Consider the following 17,370-nt stretch of genomic DNA (forward strand, 5'->3'; position numbering starts at 1 on the left):
CACAATGTTGTACTTCATATTTATTTATCATCATTATTGTTGGGAAGGTTGAATCCTCCTAAGACTTGACTAAGGTGTCCCCATACAATACAAACACCAATTTTCATCTCTTGTGTATAGGTTGATAGATCTAGAGTTAAATTATTATAAATTTGGGGAATGTGGACTAATACTAGAAGACTCATATTATAAAACTCTAACTAGGATGTTTTTGTATTCTACATATATTCCACACATATAGATTTATTGTGACATAATAAACAAAAACAAAGAACACATCAAAGTGACGTCCTTGTTCTATAGCTGTTGATGATATCAAATTTTAGTAGGGTCCTCTATAAACCTCCTTTCCAAATATGTATTCTATTTTTCTCTATCAAGCTTATAGGCTTTATTTGTATTTTTATTGTAGCTCAATTTCATAGTCTTGTTCCTTAGTGTAATTAATCAAATTCATAAAAAGGGGGATGCATCTTCCCAAATCACTTTGCATCCCCACTAATGAAAGTGGAATAGGAGTAGGTTTTGATGCCTACCTTACATGATTAGACATTACTTCAAATCCATGTCTTTAATTACACACGCACGCGCGCACATGTGCACGCACACACATGTACACGCACACATGCACACACACGTGTACACACACACGCGCGCGCACACGCACACGCACACGCACACACACACACACACACACACACACACACACACGCACGCACGCGCACACACACACATGCACACTCACATGCACACGCGCGTGCACACACACACGGTCACTCACTCATATCCATTCAAATACATCAATTTGTTGTTGTGTGCAAATCGAGTTGCCCTACTATTTCATAGTATAAAATTGTGTTTAATTGATGTCTTAATAATATAATGTTTCCTAGTTTAAGATATGATAATTTCTTAATGATTCTAGTTGAATGGAACATGTCATTTTCAAACTTACATGCTAGGGAATTATATAAAGGAAACAATACCTTATTATTTATTATCAATCAAGGAAGGTCTATCTATCTCTTATTTAATGATTACATTACCACTTGTGAAGTGATGGAATGTTAGAAGATTTGCTATCATCATTCTAGTTCACTAGTAGCAACATATTAGACACTTTGTTGACCACTTTTATTGCCTTTGAACTTGTTCAAATTGTTAAATCAATAAGGATTTTTCTAAGATAGAAATCCTAAAACGAAAACACAAAATATATATTAAACACCATCAAGTCCATTTATCAAGAATAAATAGGTCTCAACAAGTTATAAAAGTGCAAACTATTCCCCTATAAATCATAGTTTCAAGTTGGCACTACATTTTTAAACATTATTTTTATCCCTATGAAATTAAACTAAAATATGTCTCTTAATAATATATTAAAAGAAAATTATTTTAAATTTGATCTAAAACACTAAATTAAATTACTCAACATCAACTACAACAAAATATTACATTATCACATATACATCATATACCTAATACTATTCATTAATATTATTATGATATTTTATAATCATGAATAACCTCTTATAACTTCATTCTTTATTATAAATTTGAGTTTTAATGAATTAAACAAATGATACAGTTGATAAAATTTATATTGTATTACTATTTCTAACTTTTCTCAAAACCTCCCTTCCCCATCATTAAAAAAAATAAAAATATAAAATTTTATTTCGTTTTCAAAAAGATAAAAAATTACCTAAATGGCATATTTATTTAGAGTGGAAGAAAACTACAGAAATTTCAAATCATTCTTGTCCCCATAGAAAGAGGAATAACCTCCACGTTGGAACTTGGACTGATCTGGCCTAATCGGCATTAGAGTTTTATCTCAAATTGATTTGTCTTTGGAGTGAACTAACTTTATGGTGGGTCCCACCTGAGGCAAAAGATAGAGTGAGCCTCACAAACGACGAAGGAAATGAGAACGTTTGACAGGCCGCATAAAGAATATTTGGTGAGTTAAATAGACTCGCTAACGAACATTCAAATCTTGTTTGTGTATGGTCAAACTTAATTTCGAGGGCCAAACACATATCATGAGCAAATGAGGCTGGAGTTTGTAATTTCGCAATCAATGCAACTGAAAATAAAAATAAAATAATCGTTTGGACGAATTCGGTAAAGCTGAAAAAATTGTTCAGAGGAATTCCGTAAGGGTCCGTTTGGTGAGCGGAATAGGAATACATATTCTAAAAATTTTGAATTTTTTGTTTGGATGCACCAAAACGGGATTGGAATACGAAGTACAAATGGAATACGTATTCCATTTTTGACCCAAAAATGGGGTTTTGCAATTCCACCAAAATAGGTGTTATTGGAATAAGTATTCCTATTCCATTTCATTTTATTTTAGAAAACATAAATATTTGGATCCGAATTTCCATCAAATATTCGCTGAACCAAATGGAAAATAGGAATACGTTCTATTCCAGAATACGTATTCCTATTCCGCTCACCAAACGGGCCCTAAAGCCAATTAATGGTGCTACAATTCAAACTTAAATGCTTCAATCTAATTATCTAATTTCGTATTTAAAAATATACTTTAATTGATAACTAAACAAGTACGACATTATTTTAATTTATATTTCATTAATTATTATAATACCAATGTAATAAATAATAATATTTAAATAGTAGTTATTATTATTTAATTTAATTATTATCAATCAATTAAGATTAATATCATATCTTTGAGTTTGGAGTTTTTTGACATAGATAATTAGATCTGTAAGCTTGGACATTTTAGATCAACAATCAATCCATCATCTTTTTTGAAAAGATTTGGTTGACTTTTATTTCCAAGTGCTTTTGTTGGAGTTTACATAGATTCTTAGATTTTGTTTTAGAATGCCAATTACAAGATAATTATATTATAAATAATAAAAATGAGTAAGGAATTATTGTATTCGTAGACAATATGCTATTGCATTCACTTTTCTATTATGAATTAGTCTCCACCAATTAGAAATCACTTATTTTTTGTCATTTAAATATCTCTAAAGTTTTGATATTTATTTATGAATTTTAAATATTATAGAAATTATTTCTCTCAATTTTGATTAGTTCATTTCATTTGGTGTTATATGATCCATTTTCTAGTATGCTTCTTCCATCTTGTTTTTCTTTCAACTAGATTTTTGGAGTAAACATTAGTTTAGATTTTTATTTGCTACTAATAATTATTTGGTGTATTGTATATAGTTGATGAATGTAAAAGTATATATCACATGCTATTATGGTGATCAATTGTACTCAATCAATTGAACTAGGGAAAGAACATCATTAGAGGAATCCATTCTCATAGACATGCACTCCTTGTACACCCAACCATCAATTACTGATTTTGAAGGAACAAAAATAATGATAACTAAAAGCCCATTTGTGTAAGACTATTGAGACATTTGTCCCTAAGAAAGGGAATTAGATATATAATTTAGACTCTATAGATAAGGGGAAATTATCTCTAACGCTTCTCATATAACTATTTACCAAATCAAATATTTGGAAATAAATATCAACTGGGCTGTCTCCAACTTCCTTTGTACATAGATCTGCTTCCTAGTACACCCTCTCATGAGTAAATGCTTCACATTTTAATGGAAACAGCTATCCCGAGGAATTCCAACTACCCAGACACCTAAATAGTTAAGGCTGACTGACTAGTCATGATTCGAACATGGTCAAATTGACTAGTTGAAACCAATCACATAGTTGACAATGCAGCAGCCGCCACATGTAGGACACCTCAAGTGTTCTAGAGCCTTTAAAAAAAGTCAATTAACAACAAAATTGATGTTAATTTTTGTGGCTTATATACACGATGGCCACACCTCAAACCAATGGTGCCTATTGCCGTCTGATGTCTACTACTTGTCCCACATCATCTACTTATTTGTACATCATTCATTGCCTACTTAATTAGTGAAAGGATAGTGGCCTTTCATCCCCACCTCTGTTTTTCCCCTGTGAAAAGGACCTCAATATTAGCAGGGTATGTTATGGAGCCTGAAGTGCAAGAGTCTCTATTAGAAAGGGTACCAACCCCTGCTAATGGCGGTCAGCTTGATGAAATTAACAGGTTGGAAGTCATTCTCTCTGATCTTAATCAGCCATGGAGGAAGAGGATCAAAGACGCAGTGTTCTTGGAATCAAAGCTTCTATGGCGCCTTGCTGCCCCTGCTGTTGTGGTTTACATGATAAACTATATAATGAGCATGGCCACACAAATCTTCTCTGGCCATTTGGGGAACTTGGAGCTTGCTGCTGCTTCTCTTGGCAACACTGGAATTCAAGTTTTCGCTTATGGACTCATGGTATGTTTAGCTATCTAGTTTCTTCCTTTTGATGATAGATCATAGAGTTTGATTTAAAATGTTGGAAAAATCAACTTGTATTTCTTCCTTTTAATGATAGATCATAGAGTTTTCATTTAAAATATTGAAAAAATCAACTTACATAAATGTAAATGTGAAGTTGCAACGCTTCTTTCCTTTTTACTCTCTGTTTATTGCATGCAAATCAAAGAAGTGAAGAATGAATCTTTAGTTGGATACATAAAATTTCAAAGTATAGCAGAAAGAATCAAAAGAAGAGATGAATCGATTTCCCTTTCACCTCTGATACAAATTACATAAGATACAAAAACAGGGCATACTATTTTGTTAAAGTTCAGGACGACAGGTTTAATGGATTCAGATTTAGTTGGTCAGTATTCATGAACAGAGTTTTAATGTAGCTACTAGATTGTTCACTATTCATTAAAATGGTCGTAATGTTATTACTGATCAGCATTGACTGACCAAATAGCAGAGGTTTAATGTAGCCATTAAACTTTTCACCATTCATTGTGATGGTCTTAATGTTATTACTGATAAGCATTGACTGACCAAGCTGTGGAATAATTACTTAAATGATGATGACAACAACAACAATGAAAAGCAAACTTATGGTGGTCTTTTAGTTTCGTTTCTCATTAGCTCAAGGAACTCTCTATACAAATGAGATTGAGTTTTTTACTACATTATCAATACTAGGTTAGATTGGGGGAAGTAGAAGACGTCTCTTCTGTGTATTTTTAAACAGCTAAGGTAATAATTAATGGTGGCAAGCTTGGTTTTTTTTAAATAAATAAATTATTGTATTTGTGGTGAAGTAACATCATGACACGCAAGAAAATCTCGCTTTCAAGCTTGGGGTTACTTTGTTGTCAATCTATGCGGGCCAGTTAAATAATAACTAGCCTGTTTCTTTTAGGAATCTCCTTGTATCTAAGATCTGACAATTTTCTCTTGAAAATATAGGTTGTCTGGAGGTAATAGATACACATCATTATCCTTTTCAATTTGACATTTTAAACTTGATGGAGATTATAAAATACCATTATCGTCATTAGGAATGAAAATAAATTAAAATTTTGTATATATATAGTCAGACCTGAGTCAAAAGTTGTGAAGTCATTAAGAGGGGTGGTGGTATTCCACCGCAGTGAATGACAAGTGTTAAAGTCAACTCCTATTTGATTGACGAAAAGTATGACAAGCCTTTACCAAACAATAACATATCAGAGGCCTCAAAGTTAACTCCTAACCGACCTCTGAATATTGTGTTTGTAAATACACTTCTCTAGATAACAGATCCATTCCCTGGAGCTTTGTAGCTTTGCAGGGACACTTAATATTTGCAGGATTGTAGTTGTCCTACGATATAAAGTTACGATTCACGAACGATCATAAAAAGGTATGGATGCCATTGAGCGTGCCAACTTTTGGATTGTTGGTTGGTCAGATGGATAAGCTTTATCCCCAACATCTCTAGAAAAGGAGGTAGTTGGAGTCCAATAATAGGAAATGGGACAAGGAGATCCAACAAGAGGGGATAAAATAATTGCAAAGATGCGATCTGTTTCTGCCATTTCTGCTTTAGTCTTATTTTTATATGCTATATGCTTAATATTGTTTCAATAAGATTGATTGGACTTTTTATATTTATTTTCCAGTGCTTGTAAAACTTTATTAAAAAAAAGAAGGAAACGGCCAAATTGGCGCAACACGCATATAGGACAAGTAGGCAAATTTTTGTTTATCTTCTTTACAAAGAGCTGTAGGGCAAATTGTAAACGATGGTACGCCTAAGCTCAACTCCTGAAGTCTTTAAAATAAATTTTGGTATGAATATTCTTTAGTTCTTGGTTAGAAGTCAAAATGGTAAATTTTAGTATGATGGTAGAATGAATAAATTTTAGTTCTTGGTTAGAAGTCAAAAAGGTCAATTTTGGTAGGATGAATACTCCTTAGTTCTTGGTTAAAAGTCAAAAAGGTAAATCCTGGTAGGACAAATACTCCATATAAGATAAGGCAATTGAAATGACTTAGTCGACAAAGATCTTTCCCTTAGAAAGTAAGAAGTTTAAAAAACAAAAATAAATAATTTTTTATTTCTCTAATTTAAACATTGAGAAGTTAGTTATATGAAAGTAATTTCTGGACTTTTTAGAACAATTTTTAACAAAATATTTGTGTGTCATAGAGAAAGAATATCAAGTAGTTCTAATATCTAATTTATATCACTTAATTGATTATAGTTATTATTCCATCTAATACAAGTTGCAAAACTTTCCACGATATTAATATATATAAAATATATTTTTATTTTTTATTTTTTATTTTCCTGTAAAATTTGTAATTAATTTTTGTAATTTAGAAAGGTGACTTCTGCACAATCAAGACCGCAGAAAGATTTTAAAAATGGTGAGTCAAGACCACACAAAGATTAAAAAAATGGTCATCCAGTACAAATTCCAAAAATTCCTACCCGATTACATTGAATATCACATATGAAATATGTTAATATCCCGTGAACTATTAATTTATTAATTAATATAAAAATTACATATAAAAAATCAGAGGACTATGGTTCTGTGATTTTTATATTAATTAATAAGTTAAAAAACCTGTAACGTTAGGTGCATATTTTTATTTATTTTTCTTTCCAAGGCCCCTGATGGCCGCCTGCGCAAATCTAGTAAATTTTTATTAGTTTTTAAGAGACGTTTTTCGTTTTCTCGTTTTCCGACGGTAGGCAAATATTTATTTGTCACGTGTTTTGCTTAATTCAGGCATTGGTAGCTGGTTCTGTGGATGTCTCGTTATTTGTTACCTGTACCGAACACTCCTTGTGACTTTTCTCTACATCTGCCGCTACTGCAAATTTGGCAGCTTTTCTATCTTCAGCTGTGTGTTTTCCATGTTTTTAAATTTGGCAGGGTCTTCTAAATTAGCAGTACTGCTAAATTTAGGAGATTGAACCGTATGGATATATGATTTTTCTAAGGGGATTGAATCGTACGGATATGTAGCCGCCTAATTGTTCAATTATTCGTTAATAGTTATTTAATAAAACTGTTTAATATCAAAGTTATCAATTTTTCACAATTTATATAAATTTTTTTTAGGACTGTACAATTTTTTTTATCATCAATGTTTGATATCACACTACATGATTCATCATTTCTTTATTCTTTTTGAGTCCTCCATTGTGATGATGGGTCGTGAATTAAAACCTTACACAATGGTACTAGATAAAAGATAGAACTATTTAATATGTTCAAAGAAGTGTTAAATTTAAAGTGGTCTATTGCTTTCTTTTTCTTATGGGCTGAAGGAACAGTCTTGTACTCATAAGATGAGGATCTTTTGCATTATTATTCGATGCACATAAGGGAAATGTCCCTGTAGTCGTCCAAGCTAACTTCATATACCTATATTTCCTAAGCTGTATATCGAAATGAAGAGGTAGAGTGGAGTCATCTAAAAATACCATTTTAAAATGTGTTCTTCTATAGTACTTTTTGCACAATGAACCAATCAATGACCAAGAAAACTGAAAAATGATCAACTATTAGTACATGTGTGAGCTGCTACTAGTAACTTTTTATGGTGATAATTGGAGGTTTTGGAAGTGAAGGTGTACATGGGCAGCATGGGCAGCAATTCGCTCTTTTGCATCAATGTTTCAGATCACAATCCATCATTAGAATAAGAGAAAGAGAGCATTAAAAAAAATCATCACAAAAAGTGTTGTGAAACATTTATACAAAAATCAAGACACAATTGAATCAAAAGTATAAAATTTGTTAATTTCATATAAATTGTGGAAATCTTCTTGATCTTTCTCTTTCTACCCATTTCGAGTAATTTCAATTAAACAGTCAAAAATTCCATATGCACAAATTGCTATGAGAGCAAGGCTTCATACAATTGCTAAGCTTAATTTGGCTAGCACACACTCATTATTTTTAGGAATATTTTGGGCAGTTTATGATCCCATGCAGCTGCTAATAATTCTAATATTAATTTTTCTTTAATAAAAATTGAATAGAAAATTTAGTACTTAAAAAGCTAAAATAAAATTTAGAAATAAAAAATGGAGAGAAGTAAATATATGATGACAAATGAAGCGTTTTCAATAAGTAGCCACTGTTTATTTTGAGCCCCTTTTTATTCATAGCTTATTTTCATTACCTTAAATATAGTGGCTCCATAAAAATAGTAGGAAAAGATTCAATATTATCCCTTTTCCACAATATTAATTTTTCATAGGAACACTCTAGCCCTTAAATATAAGGGCGCACTCTAGTGCTTAAATATAAGGGCGCATGAAAACATTGTGTAATATGGTGATTAGTACGTGGTTTGCGGTGATGTTTAGCTATTTGATGAATGTATCAGTCCTCGTTTCTTACAGACTGCCGCTAATCCGAACATTTGTTTGACTATTGCTAACTTAATTTCTTATTAAAATCCGACGTTAAAAGAAACATAAATACAATTTTTGTATTTAATTATAACAAAGCAGAGAATATTTGTGCGAAGACAAAACTTTGAGGAGGCCAAAACACGGTGGAGGGGGCTTTAGCGCACAGCTGGCAGGAGGAGCGAGTTGAGGCCCGTGGCTATACAGCCACGAAAATGCACTTCCTTTACATTGCTTTTTGCGGCTTTTCAAAAAATATTCCTGACTCCTCTCCTTCGTAAGAAAGTGCATTTTCGTGGCTGTATAGACGTTGCTCGAGTTGATTACGAAAGTGCATTTTCGTGGCTGTATAGACGTTGCTCGAGTTGAGCACGTTACCTGCTTTGGCCGTGTTCGCACGTTTCCGGGGATTTGATCTCTCGATTTGCCCGTTTTCGATCATCTCCGGGAAACGCAAAATATCACAGCGTGCGTTCTCGTGCAACTCTCGTGTTTTGGGGAAATAAAAAATGCGTAGCTTACCAACCAAGCGGATACTTCGTTTCTCGTTATGAATCGTTGTGGGAAGATCTTTGGAACTGCATGGCCTATGCAGCCAATGCCGCGGATGAGGTACGCTTGTAGGGATTAAAATGGTTGGTGACAAGATATTTGTTCACCATTCATTCTGATGGTCTTAATGTTATTACTGATAAGCATTGACTGACCAAGTTGTGGAATAATAATTAAATGATGATGACAACAACAACATTGAGAAGCAAACTTGAGGTGGTCTTTTAGTTTTGTTTCTCTTTAGCTCAAGGAACTCTCTATACAAATGAGATTGAGATTTTGATTTTTACTACATTATTAATATAATAGATGTCGGGAAGTAGTACACATCTTTTTTTTGTATTTTTAGTTCCTGTAACTTCTGCTTTCATTTAGTCTATTGTATTTATAGCTGCACCAATCAGATTTTAGATTTCATTCATATAGTAATGTTTGCAAAAGGTTTTGTAATTTGCATGATTTTTTTAAATTGAAAAATACAATTTTTTGAAAACCTTATTGTCTCATGAGGAGAAAGGCAATGAAATTTTTAAAATTTTTTTCAACAAAAATACAATTATTTTTTCCAATACCTCTATTAATGCAAGCATTAATTGCAACTTTATCTTTTCTTTTCTTGTGACAAGTGGATAAATTTTATTTAAAAATAATCATTTTCCTAACACCTCATAAATGTATTAATTTCAATTTTACCTTTTCCACATTTGTGACTAGTGGACAAACTTTAAAAAAAAAGACAATCACTTTTAATTGATGTTTATTTTTGTAATTTGTAAAATGCTATTAAATATAGATATTTTAATCAAGTATAGGTATTTTAATCAAATATAGACATTTTAACTCTTCTAAATTGTCAATTTTCAAAAATTATTTTTTATATAGCTTAGTTTCATATTTATTTTAATTTTAATTTATATATAAGTTTAAATTAGAATTTAGTTTCTTTTATTTTGACATATCTAAACTAATGTTTTTAATAGATTTATTGTTTATTTTTTATTTTTATATATAATTTTTATTATATTGATATTTTTAATTTATACTTTAAAATACATAATACTAATTTTGTATCAATTTTAATAAAGTTCAAATTGTTTAGCTTTGTATATTATCAACTTTATTTATGATAAGTGTGTTTGGTTTTTTTAAAACATAAATGTTATTTTTAAATTAATTTATGTTTATTTATTTTTATGCATTAGATTTAAGCTTAAGAATTTTGTCCACCTTCTTCAATTAGATGAATTTATCACTTAAACAAGATATATCAAACAATTTCATCATTAAAATTAATCAATTTAACTCTTTTTAAAAAAAATTATATAATTTTATCTATATCTTATATATAATTAGTTCATAAATATCTTTGATCTCATAAATGTCCTTTACGATGTCATCTAATTTTAATTTACCATGATACTATAATATTTATTTATATATTCTTTTACTATTTTAATTAATATATATCATTGCAGTTATATAATTTAATAATATACTAACTATACTCTGTAATTTAATTTAGCTTACCACTATAATATTCTATTTGTCATTACTATTTATTTGTTATTTTATTAAACTAAATACATTATATTTTAACCAAAACCTACTTCAATCAACCATAAAATCATGAAAGCAGGAACTTTAAGAACTTTACGCTTGCGCCCCTTGTTTTTAAACAGCTTGAGATAATAATTATTGGTGGTAAATAGATTATCGAATTTTGTAGTAAAGTAGCATCATGACACTCGCTTTTAACTTTGCGTTACTTTGTTGTCATTCTATGCAGGCCCGTTAAATAATAATAATAATAACTGGTCTGTTTCTTTAGGAATCTCCTTGTATCTAAGATTTGACAATTGTCTCGAGGTATTAGAGAGACAGCATTATCATCATTAATTCGACATTTTAAACTTGATGGATAAAGAAAAAGACATTTATCTTCGTTAGGAATAAAAATAAATTAAGTTTTTGTGTTAATAAGAACACCTGAGTCAAAAGTGGTCAAGTCATTAAGAGGGTCATTAATAGGGGGCAGTGTTCCACCGTGGTGAATGACAAGTCTTAAATTCAACTCCTATTTGATTGACGAAAAGTATGACAAGCCTTTACCAAACAATAACATGTCAGAGGCCTCAAATTTAACTGCAAACTAACCTCTGAATAATTTGTTTTGTAAATACACTTCTATAGATGACAAATCCAGTACTGGAGCCTTTTAGTTTTCCAGGGACACTTAATATTTGCAGGATTGTATTTGACCTACGATATAAAGTTACGATCGATCACAAAAAGGTCTGGATACCATTGAACGTGCCAAATTTTGGATTAGGTGGATAAGCTTTATCCCCAACAACTATAGAAAAAGCCGAAAAAAAAAAGGTAGACTCCAATATTGCCAAGATACAATCTGTTTTGCCATTGCGTTTCTAGGCTTTTTTATTAGCTTAATATTTATTGAAAAAGGTTGTAACATTGTTATTAGGATTTAACTGTGTGATTTTGAGTCAAATTCATTGACCCATGTTTCATGAGTAGTGATTCAACATGAATCCATCTCTCATGAAAATAAATGAAACACTTAGTACACATTGAATCTAAATCGTACTCACAAGCAAAAATCTTTTTTTCAGTGTATGTAAAACTTTATTAAAAAAGCAATAATCTCTAATCCAAAAGGGAAAAGTCAAATTCCCACGACACACATAAAATAATTAGGCAAATTTTTCTTTATCTCCTCTACAAAGAGGTGGACGGAAAATTGTAAATGATGATAAGCACAAGCTCATTAATTCATCCATTTACACTTCGCGTTTCAAGACGCCGGAACGTGGAACGTGGACAAAGACCAAAGAAACACATAACGTATATCATATGCACTCCATTTCAGACGAACAGCTGTTAAAATAAGCATTTGTCTCTAATCATTTCCCTCTTGGCACTCTGTCTTTTTGTATGAATTGTGTCTTAGTTGGGTTGATAGTCCAAAGTCTAATCTTTGAATTATGAGCTCCCTGTTAATGTTTTGTTCGCGACTTGGTTGGCATTGCATGCTTAGTTGTTTGTCACATCAACGAAGTCATTTTATAGAGTAACAACTGATTGAAAAGAAAGAGTCTTGAATCACTAAATACTATAACAACTAGTCTTAGCAAAGTTGACTTGGATAATGGATATAATTAATTGATTGTTATTAACTCTTTATTTTTTTTATAGATAAGTTAGAAAATAATAAAAAAGATGTCATCCAGTTGAGGTCACTTATAGTTTTGTTTCTACAATTTCTAAAATACTTTTCATTCTAATTTAATATTATGCAATATAATTTCTAAAACTTCTACTAGTAGCATAACTTCATGGATATATGTGAAATATATTAATAAACTTTTTATTTTTTTATTTTTTTAATATATATAATTGAGAGAATTGTGCTTTCTCCACAATTAAGACAAACTTATTCAAAAAGGAAAAAATGGTCATTTAGAAATGTGGTCCAATCTACTAATCCAATACAAATTACATAATTCCTATTGAAATAGAAAAAACCTACTTACTAACTGGCACTATTATTTTAGAATAGAAAATAAGAATACATATTCTTATTCTTCTTTGGTTCAGTTGAAATTTGATTGGGAATTCACAGACCTCAAAATTTATGTTTTCTAAAATAAATAAAACTAGAATAGAAATATGTATTCCAATCCAATTCTACCTATTCAGATAGAATTGCAAATGCTCATTTTTGAACCAAAATTAGAATAAATATTCTTATTCACAATTTCACAATTCTAATTTAGTGCATCAAACAAAAAAATCTGAAATTCTAAGAATTTAGATATGCCTATTCCACTCATATTCAGACTTCAGTTGAATGATTACAAAGGAAAACTTATCTATTTATTTATTTTGTGTGGTACGTGTGGGAATTTATGTGCCGTACAATCCACGTCCCCTGCCCAAAACTACTAATTTTTAGTTAGTTCTTTTTTGGGTTTGTCGTTTTTCGATGGTAGGCGAAATATTGTTTGTCACGTGGTTTGCTTAACTCACGTTGTAACTCACGCATTGGAAGCTTGTACGGTGCATCCCCTCGATTCTTTCTGTACCCTCTCGTTATATTATTACTTTCTGTCATTACGCCTTCTCCTTTTGACTTTCGGCTTCATCTGCCGCTACTGCAAGTTTGGCAGCTTTTTAATTTTCAGCCGTTTGTTTGTCTTGTTTTTAAATTTGGCAAATCCTTCTAAATTTAGCAGTCCTCCTAAAAATAGAGGCGTTGAACTGTATGTACTATGGATATAACGATTTTTTTAAATGAGCAGATATGTAGACATCTATTTGATCAATTGTTATTTTCAATTTTCACATAAGTTAAATTGGGATATGTATAGTTTTTGAGTCAAATTTATTGATTCATATTTTATAAGTAGTAATTCAAGATGAATCCATCTTTTTTGATAATAAATGGAACACTATGCACTCATTGAATTTAGATTATGCTTATGTAAGTGAAACAGTCAAACATCTGAACTTAATCCCATCCCAATCTCATGACTGAAAAAATTATAAATTTAAAATGGTCTAGTGCTTCTTCTCCTATGAACTTGAGGATTGAAGATGAAACAAATGCTAAAATTGAATATTATAACTATAGCAATTGATCTTAGCAAAGTTGATGTGCATTATTATTATTATATTTATATCTATAATAATGTGTATTTAAGAGGACAAATAGTCGTGCTTGAGGTTGTGGGTTACAGGATTCCTAACCACCCCAAATGTGAATGGAACAAAATCGACACAAAATCATTTAATTAATATAATTGCGGTCAAATTAATCTGTGCACAGATTGGACTTTCTCTTTCTCCTGATTCCAAATATTTCCAATCAAATAGCGAAGATTTCGATATGCACAAACAGGCTACATGCTGACTAGTAGGCGGTTTGCAGTGATGTTGAGCTATATGAGGAATGTATCAGGCCTCGTTTCTTACAGACTGCCGCTAATCCGAACATTTGTTTGACTACTGCTAGCTTAGTTCCTTATTACATTCCCACATTAAAAAAAACACAAAGAATTTTTTTTTTTCTTTCCCAAAAGTTTAGAGCCCGAGAAACAAAACAATATTTTAAAGAGGAGAAAATTTGTGCGAGGACAAAACTTTGAGGCCTAACACTATGGTGGCGGCACGCTTTTCCTTACTTGAGCGCACAGCTGGCAGGAAGTTAGCTGCTTTGACCGTGTTCGCATGTCTCCGGGGATTCGAGCTCTCGATTTGCCCGCTTTCGATATCTCCGGGAAACGCAGAATATCACAGCGTGTGGTCACGTGCAACTCTCCTGTTATTTGGGGAAACCACAATGCATAGAAAAGGTATTACAGGTTCTAACAGTGGGTAGAGGGTGATCTTCCACCCAAAAAAATAAAAATGAAATCAAAGACAAAATTAATTCAATTTTTTTTTTCCCTAAATTTGCGAAAACAAATTTTTTTGTTGTTTTAGAAAATTGGTCAACTATACATTTTGTGGGAGGATAGCCATGTCTATGAGGATAGCCGCTTCCCTAATTGTGTAGGTTTTATTTGCACTGACATTTCAAAGCATACATAATGATCTCAATGATCTATCAATGTTGGATAGGATTTAAAAAGTTCAAGTTCTATGACATTCAAACTAATTTGGATTCTATTGTATGGAGGAGACTTCTCCTCTTCAAATATTCTAATCCTCCCAGCCTTTTCCTAATCCTCCCATTAGTAGGTGTGTGCTACTCATTTCTTTAGTGTCATTATGTTCATTTTTGGAGATGGTGATGATATTGCCCTTTTCTAATCCTCCCCTCATTTGTTTAGTGTCATTATGCTCATCTTTGGAAATAGTGATGGGAATGATATAGATGTTTTCTAAGGCCCCTATGGGTTTCCACTCTGGCTATAACTCATTCTCTTGTTCACCATATTATTGTTGGTTTGGAGGTTGCTTCAATGCTTGAATGTCAATGTTCTTGTGCTAAAATTGATAGATTGGGGTTCTTTCTTGATCTCAATGAATTAAGTTACACCCACTTCCCCATACACATTCCTTCTTGATGGTATTTTTTTGGGGTAGAATGTTCTTTAAAATAAGACTTTTATTTGTGTAAGGATTGAGTAATTTCTAGCTTACCCTTTTCAATCTTCACAATGAACTCTAGATTCTTAGAGATCAATCATTTAGCGCAAGATTGAGTTAGTCCCTTTTATCAATGGTTTCTTCTTTGCATATTTCTACTCTTCAAAGGATAAGTATTTGGTGCTTTATGGTGGGCTACAACTTTGGTGAGAGCATTCTCTCTTGGTCAAGCCTTAGATTAAGTCCATCAACCTCATTTTGAACCTTTCAAACTGTCAGACTTGTGTGGGTTCAACTTCAATTTTTTCTCCCCAATTTCTAGAGGATCCATACCATATGACCATTGACAACTTTTAGTGGATATTTTCTTGCATGTTGATCCTACCACTTCTTTCTGAAAGGATTTAAACAAAGAATAAAAAAATGTCACAATAAGAAGAAATACGCAACACCAAATTTATCCTAGTTCACCACAATAGTGGCTACATCCAGATTGTAGAGTATTAGATTAATGTGTAAAAGTTGATTACAAATGAGCAGGAGTAGCATATAAAAGGGCTCCAATAATATTACAAATGAAGAGTCTTTGGAAACCAAGAGACTTGATTATTGGAGGGAACAATGACTTGATTGTTGGCCTTCACAATATCAACAAACTCCCATCTAAAGGACAACCAATACTGCAACTGATCACCCAATACCCTACTCAGAGAATGATCTATCTTTTCTTCACAAGCCCAAGAGAAGTTCTAGCACATTCGAACTTCTCTTTGGCAACAACCTTCGTGAATATATCAGTCGGATTGATCTTGGTGTCAATCTTGACAACATTCAGCTTGCCCTCTTCGACTGCATGACGAACAAAGTGAGGATGTGCATCAACGTGCTTGGAGCGACGTTGTGATGACTGATTATGTGCCGTGAAGATCGCACTAAGGCTGTCACAAAATAGATTATATTCATTTTGATGAACTTTCAAGTCACCAAGTAACCCTTGAAGTCAAACCATTTCCCTTGCACCTTCGGAAAGAGCTAAGTATTCAACTTCAGCTGAAGAAAGAGCAATGCAATGTTGCAATCGTGAAGCCCAACTGATCGCAGCTCCAGCAAATGTGAAGGTGTAACTTGTGGTAGACCTTCGTTTGTCCAAGTCTCCGGCAAGATCAGAATCAGTGTAACCTTGTTGTTGAACTTTTTTTCCGCCAAAACATAAAACATAATCTGAAGTACCTTTTAGATACCTTAGTATCCATTTAACGGCTTCCCAATGAGCTTTTTTGGGATTGCTCATGAACCTGCTCACAACTCCCACCGCATGAGCAATGTTGGGGCGAGTAGAAACCATAGCATACATAATGCTACCAATGGCTGATTTGTAGGAAATTTTCTCCATAAATTCTTTTTCTTCTTGTGTTTTAGGACATAATTCAAAACTTAATAAAAAATGACCAGCAAGAGGAATAGGAGTTACTTTTGCATCAGCCATGCCAAATCTTTCAACAACTTTGTCAATGTATTGTTTTTGAGACAAAGTGATTTCCCTCTTTTTCCTATCCCTTGTGATTGTCATGCCAAGAATCTTTTTAGCTGCCCTTAAGTCTTTCATTGCAAACTTGCTTGCCAATTTTTGCTTCAACTCATTAACTATTCTTTTGTTTGTGCTAGCTACTAACATATCATCAACATAAAGAAGGATGAGAAACTCACCACTTGGAAGTTTCTTGAAGTAAAAACATGGGTCTGATTCACATCTTGTGAAGTTATGCTCAGTCATGAAGTGATCAAATTTTACATACCACTGTCTTGGGGCTTGTTTCAGGCCATACAAGCTCTGATTTAATCTGCAATAAAGATGTTCATGTCCCTTCTTTGCGAACCCTTGAGACTGCTCCATGTAAAGTTCTTCTTCTACATCACCATGTAGGAATTCGATTTTCACAT

The 17,370-nt window shown here is 32.2% G+C and overlaps 1 protein-coding gene across 1 annotated transcript in view; it reads left to right on the top strand.

Annotated features, from left to right (window-relative positions):
* The first annotated feature begins 3,908 nt into the window (after nt 1-3,908).
* LOC149559864 (protein DETOXIFICATION 40-like) overlaps nt 3,909-17,370 on the top strand; it is a 33,266-nt gene continuing 19,804 nt past the window's right edge. Inside the window, exon 1 of the mRNA XM_089824336.1 lies at nt 3,909-4,328. Within this exon, the coding sequence (XP_089680462.1) occupies nt 4,014-4,328 (315 nt within the window). The 5' untranslated portion in view covers nt 3,909-4,013. The remainder of the gene's footprint in view (nt 4,329-17,370) is intronic.

Source organism: Cupressus sempervirens, chromosome 4 (assembly GCF_028749045.1).
Source record: "Cupressus sempervirens isolate cs-2001-9-10 chromosome 4, ASM2874904v1, whole genome shotgun sequence".
In the NCBI taxonomy this organism is placed as follows: Eukaryota; Viridiplantae; Streptophyta; class Pinopsida; order Cupressales; family Cupressaceae; genus Cupressus; species Cupressus sempervirens.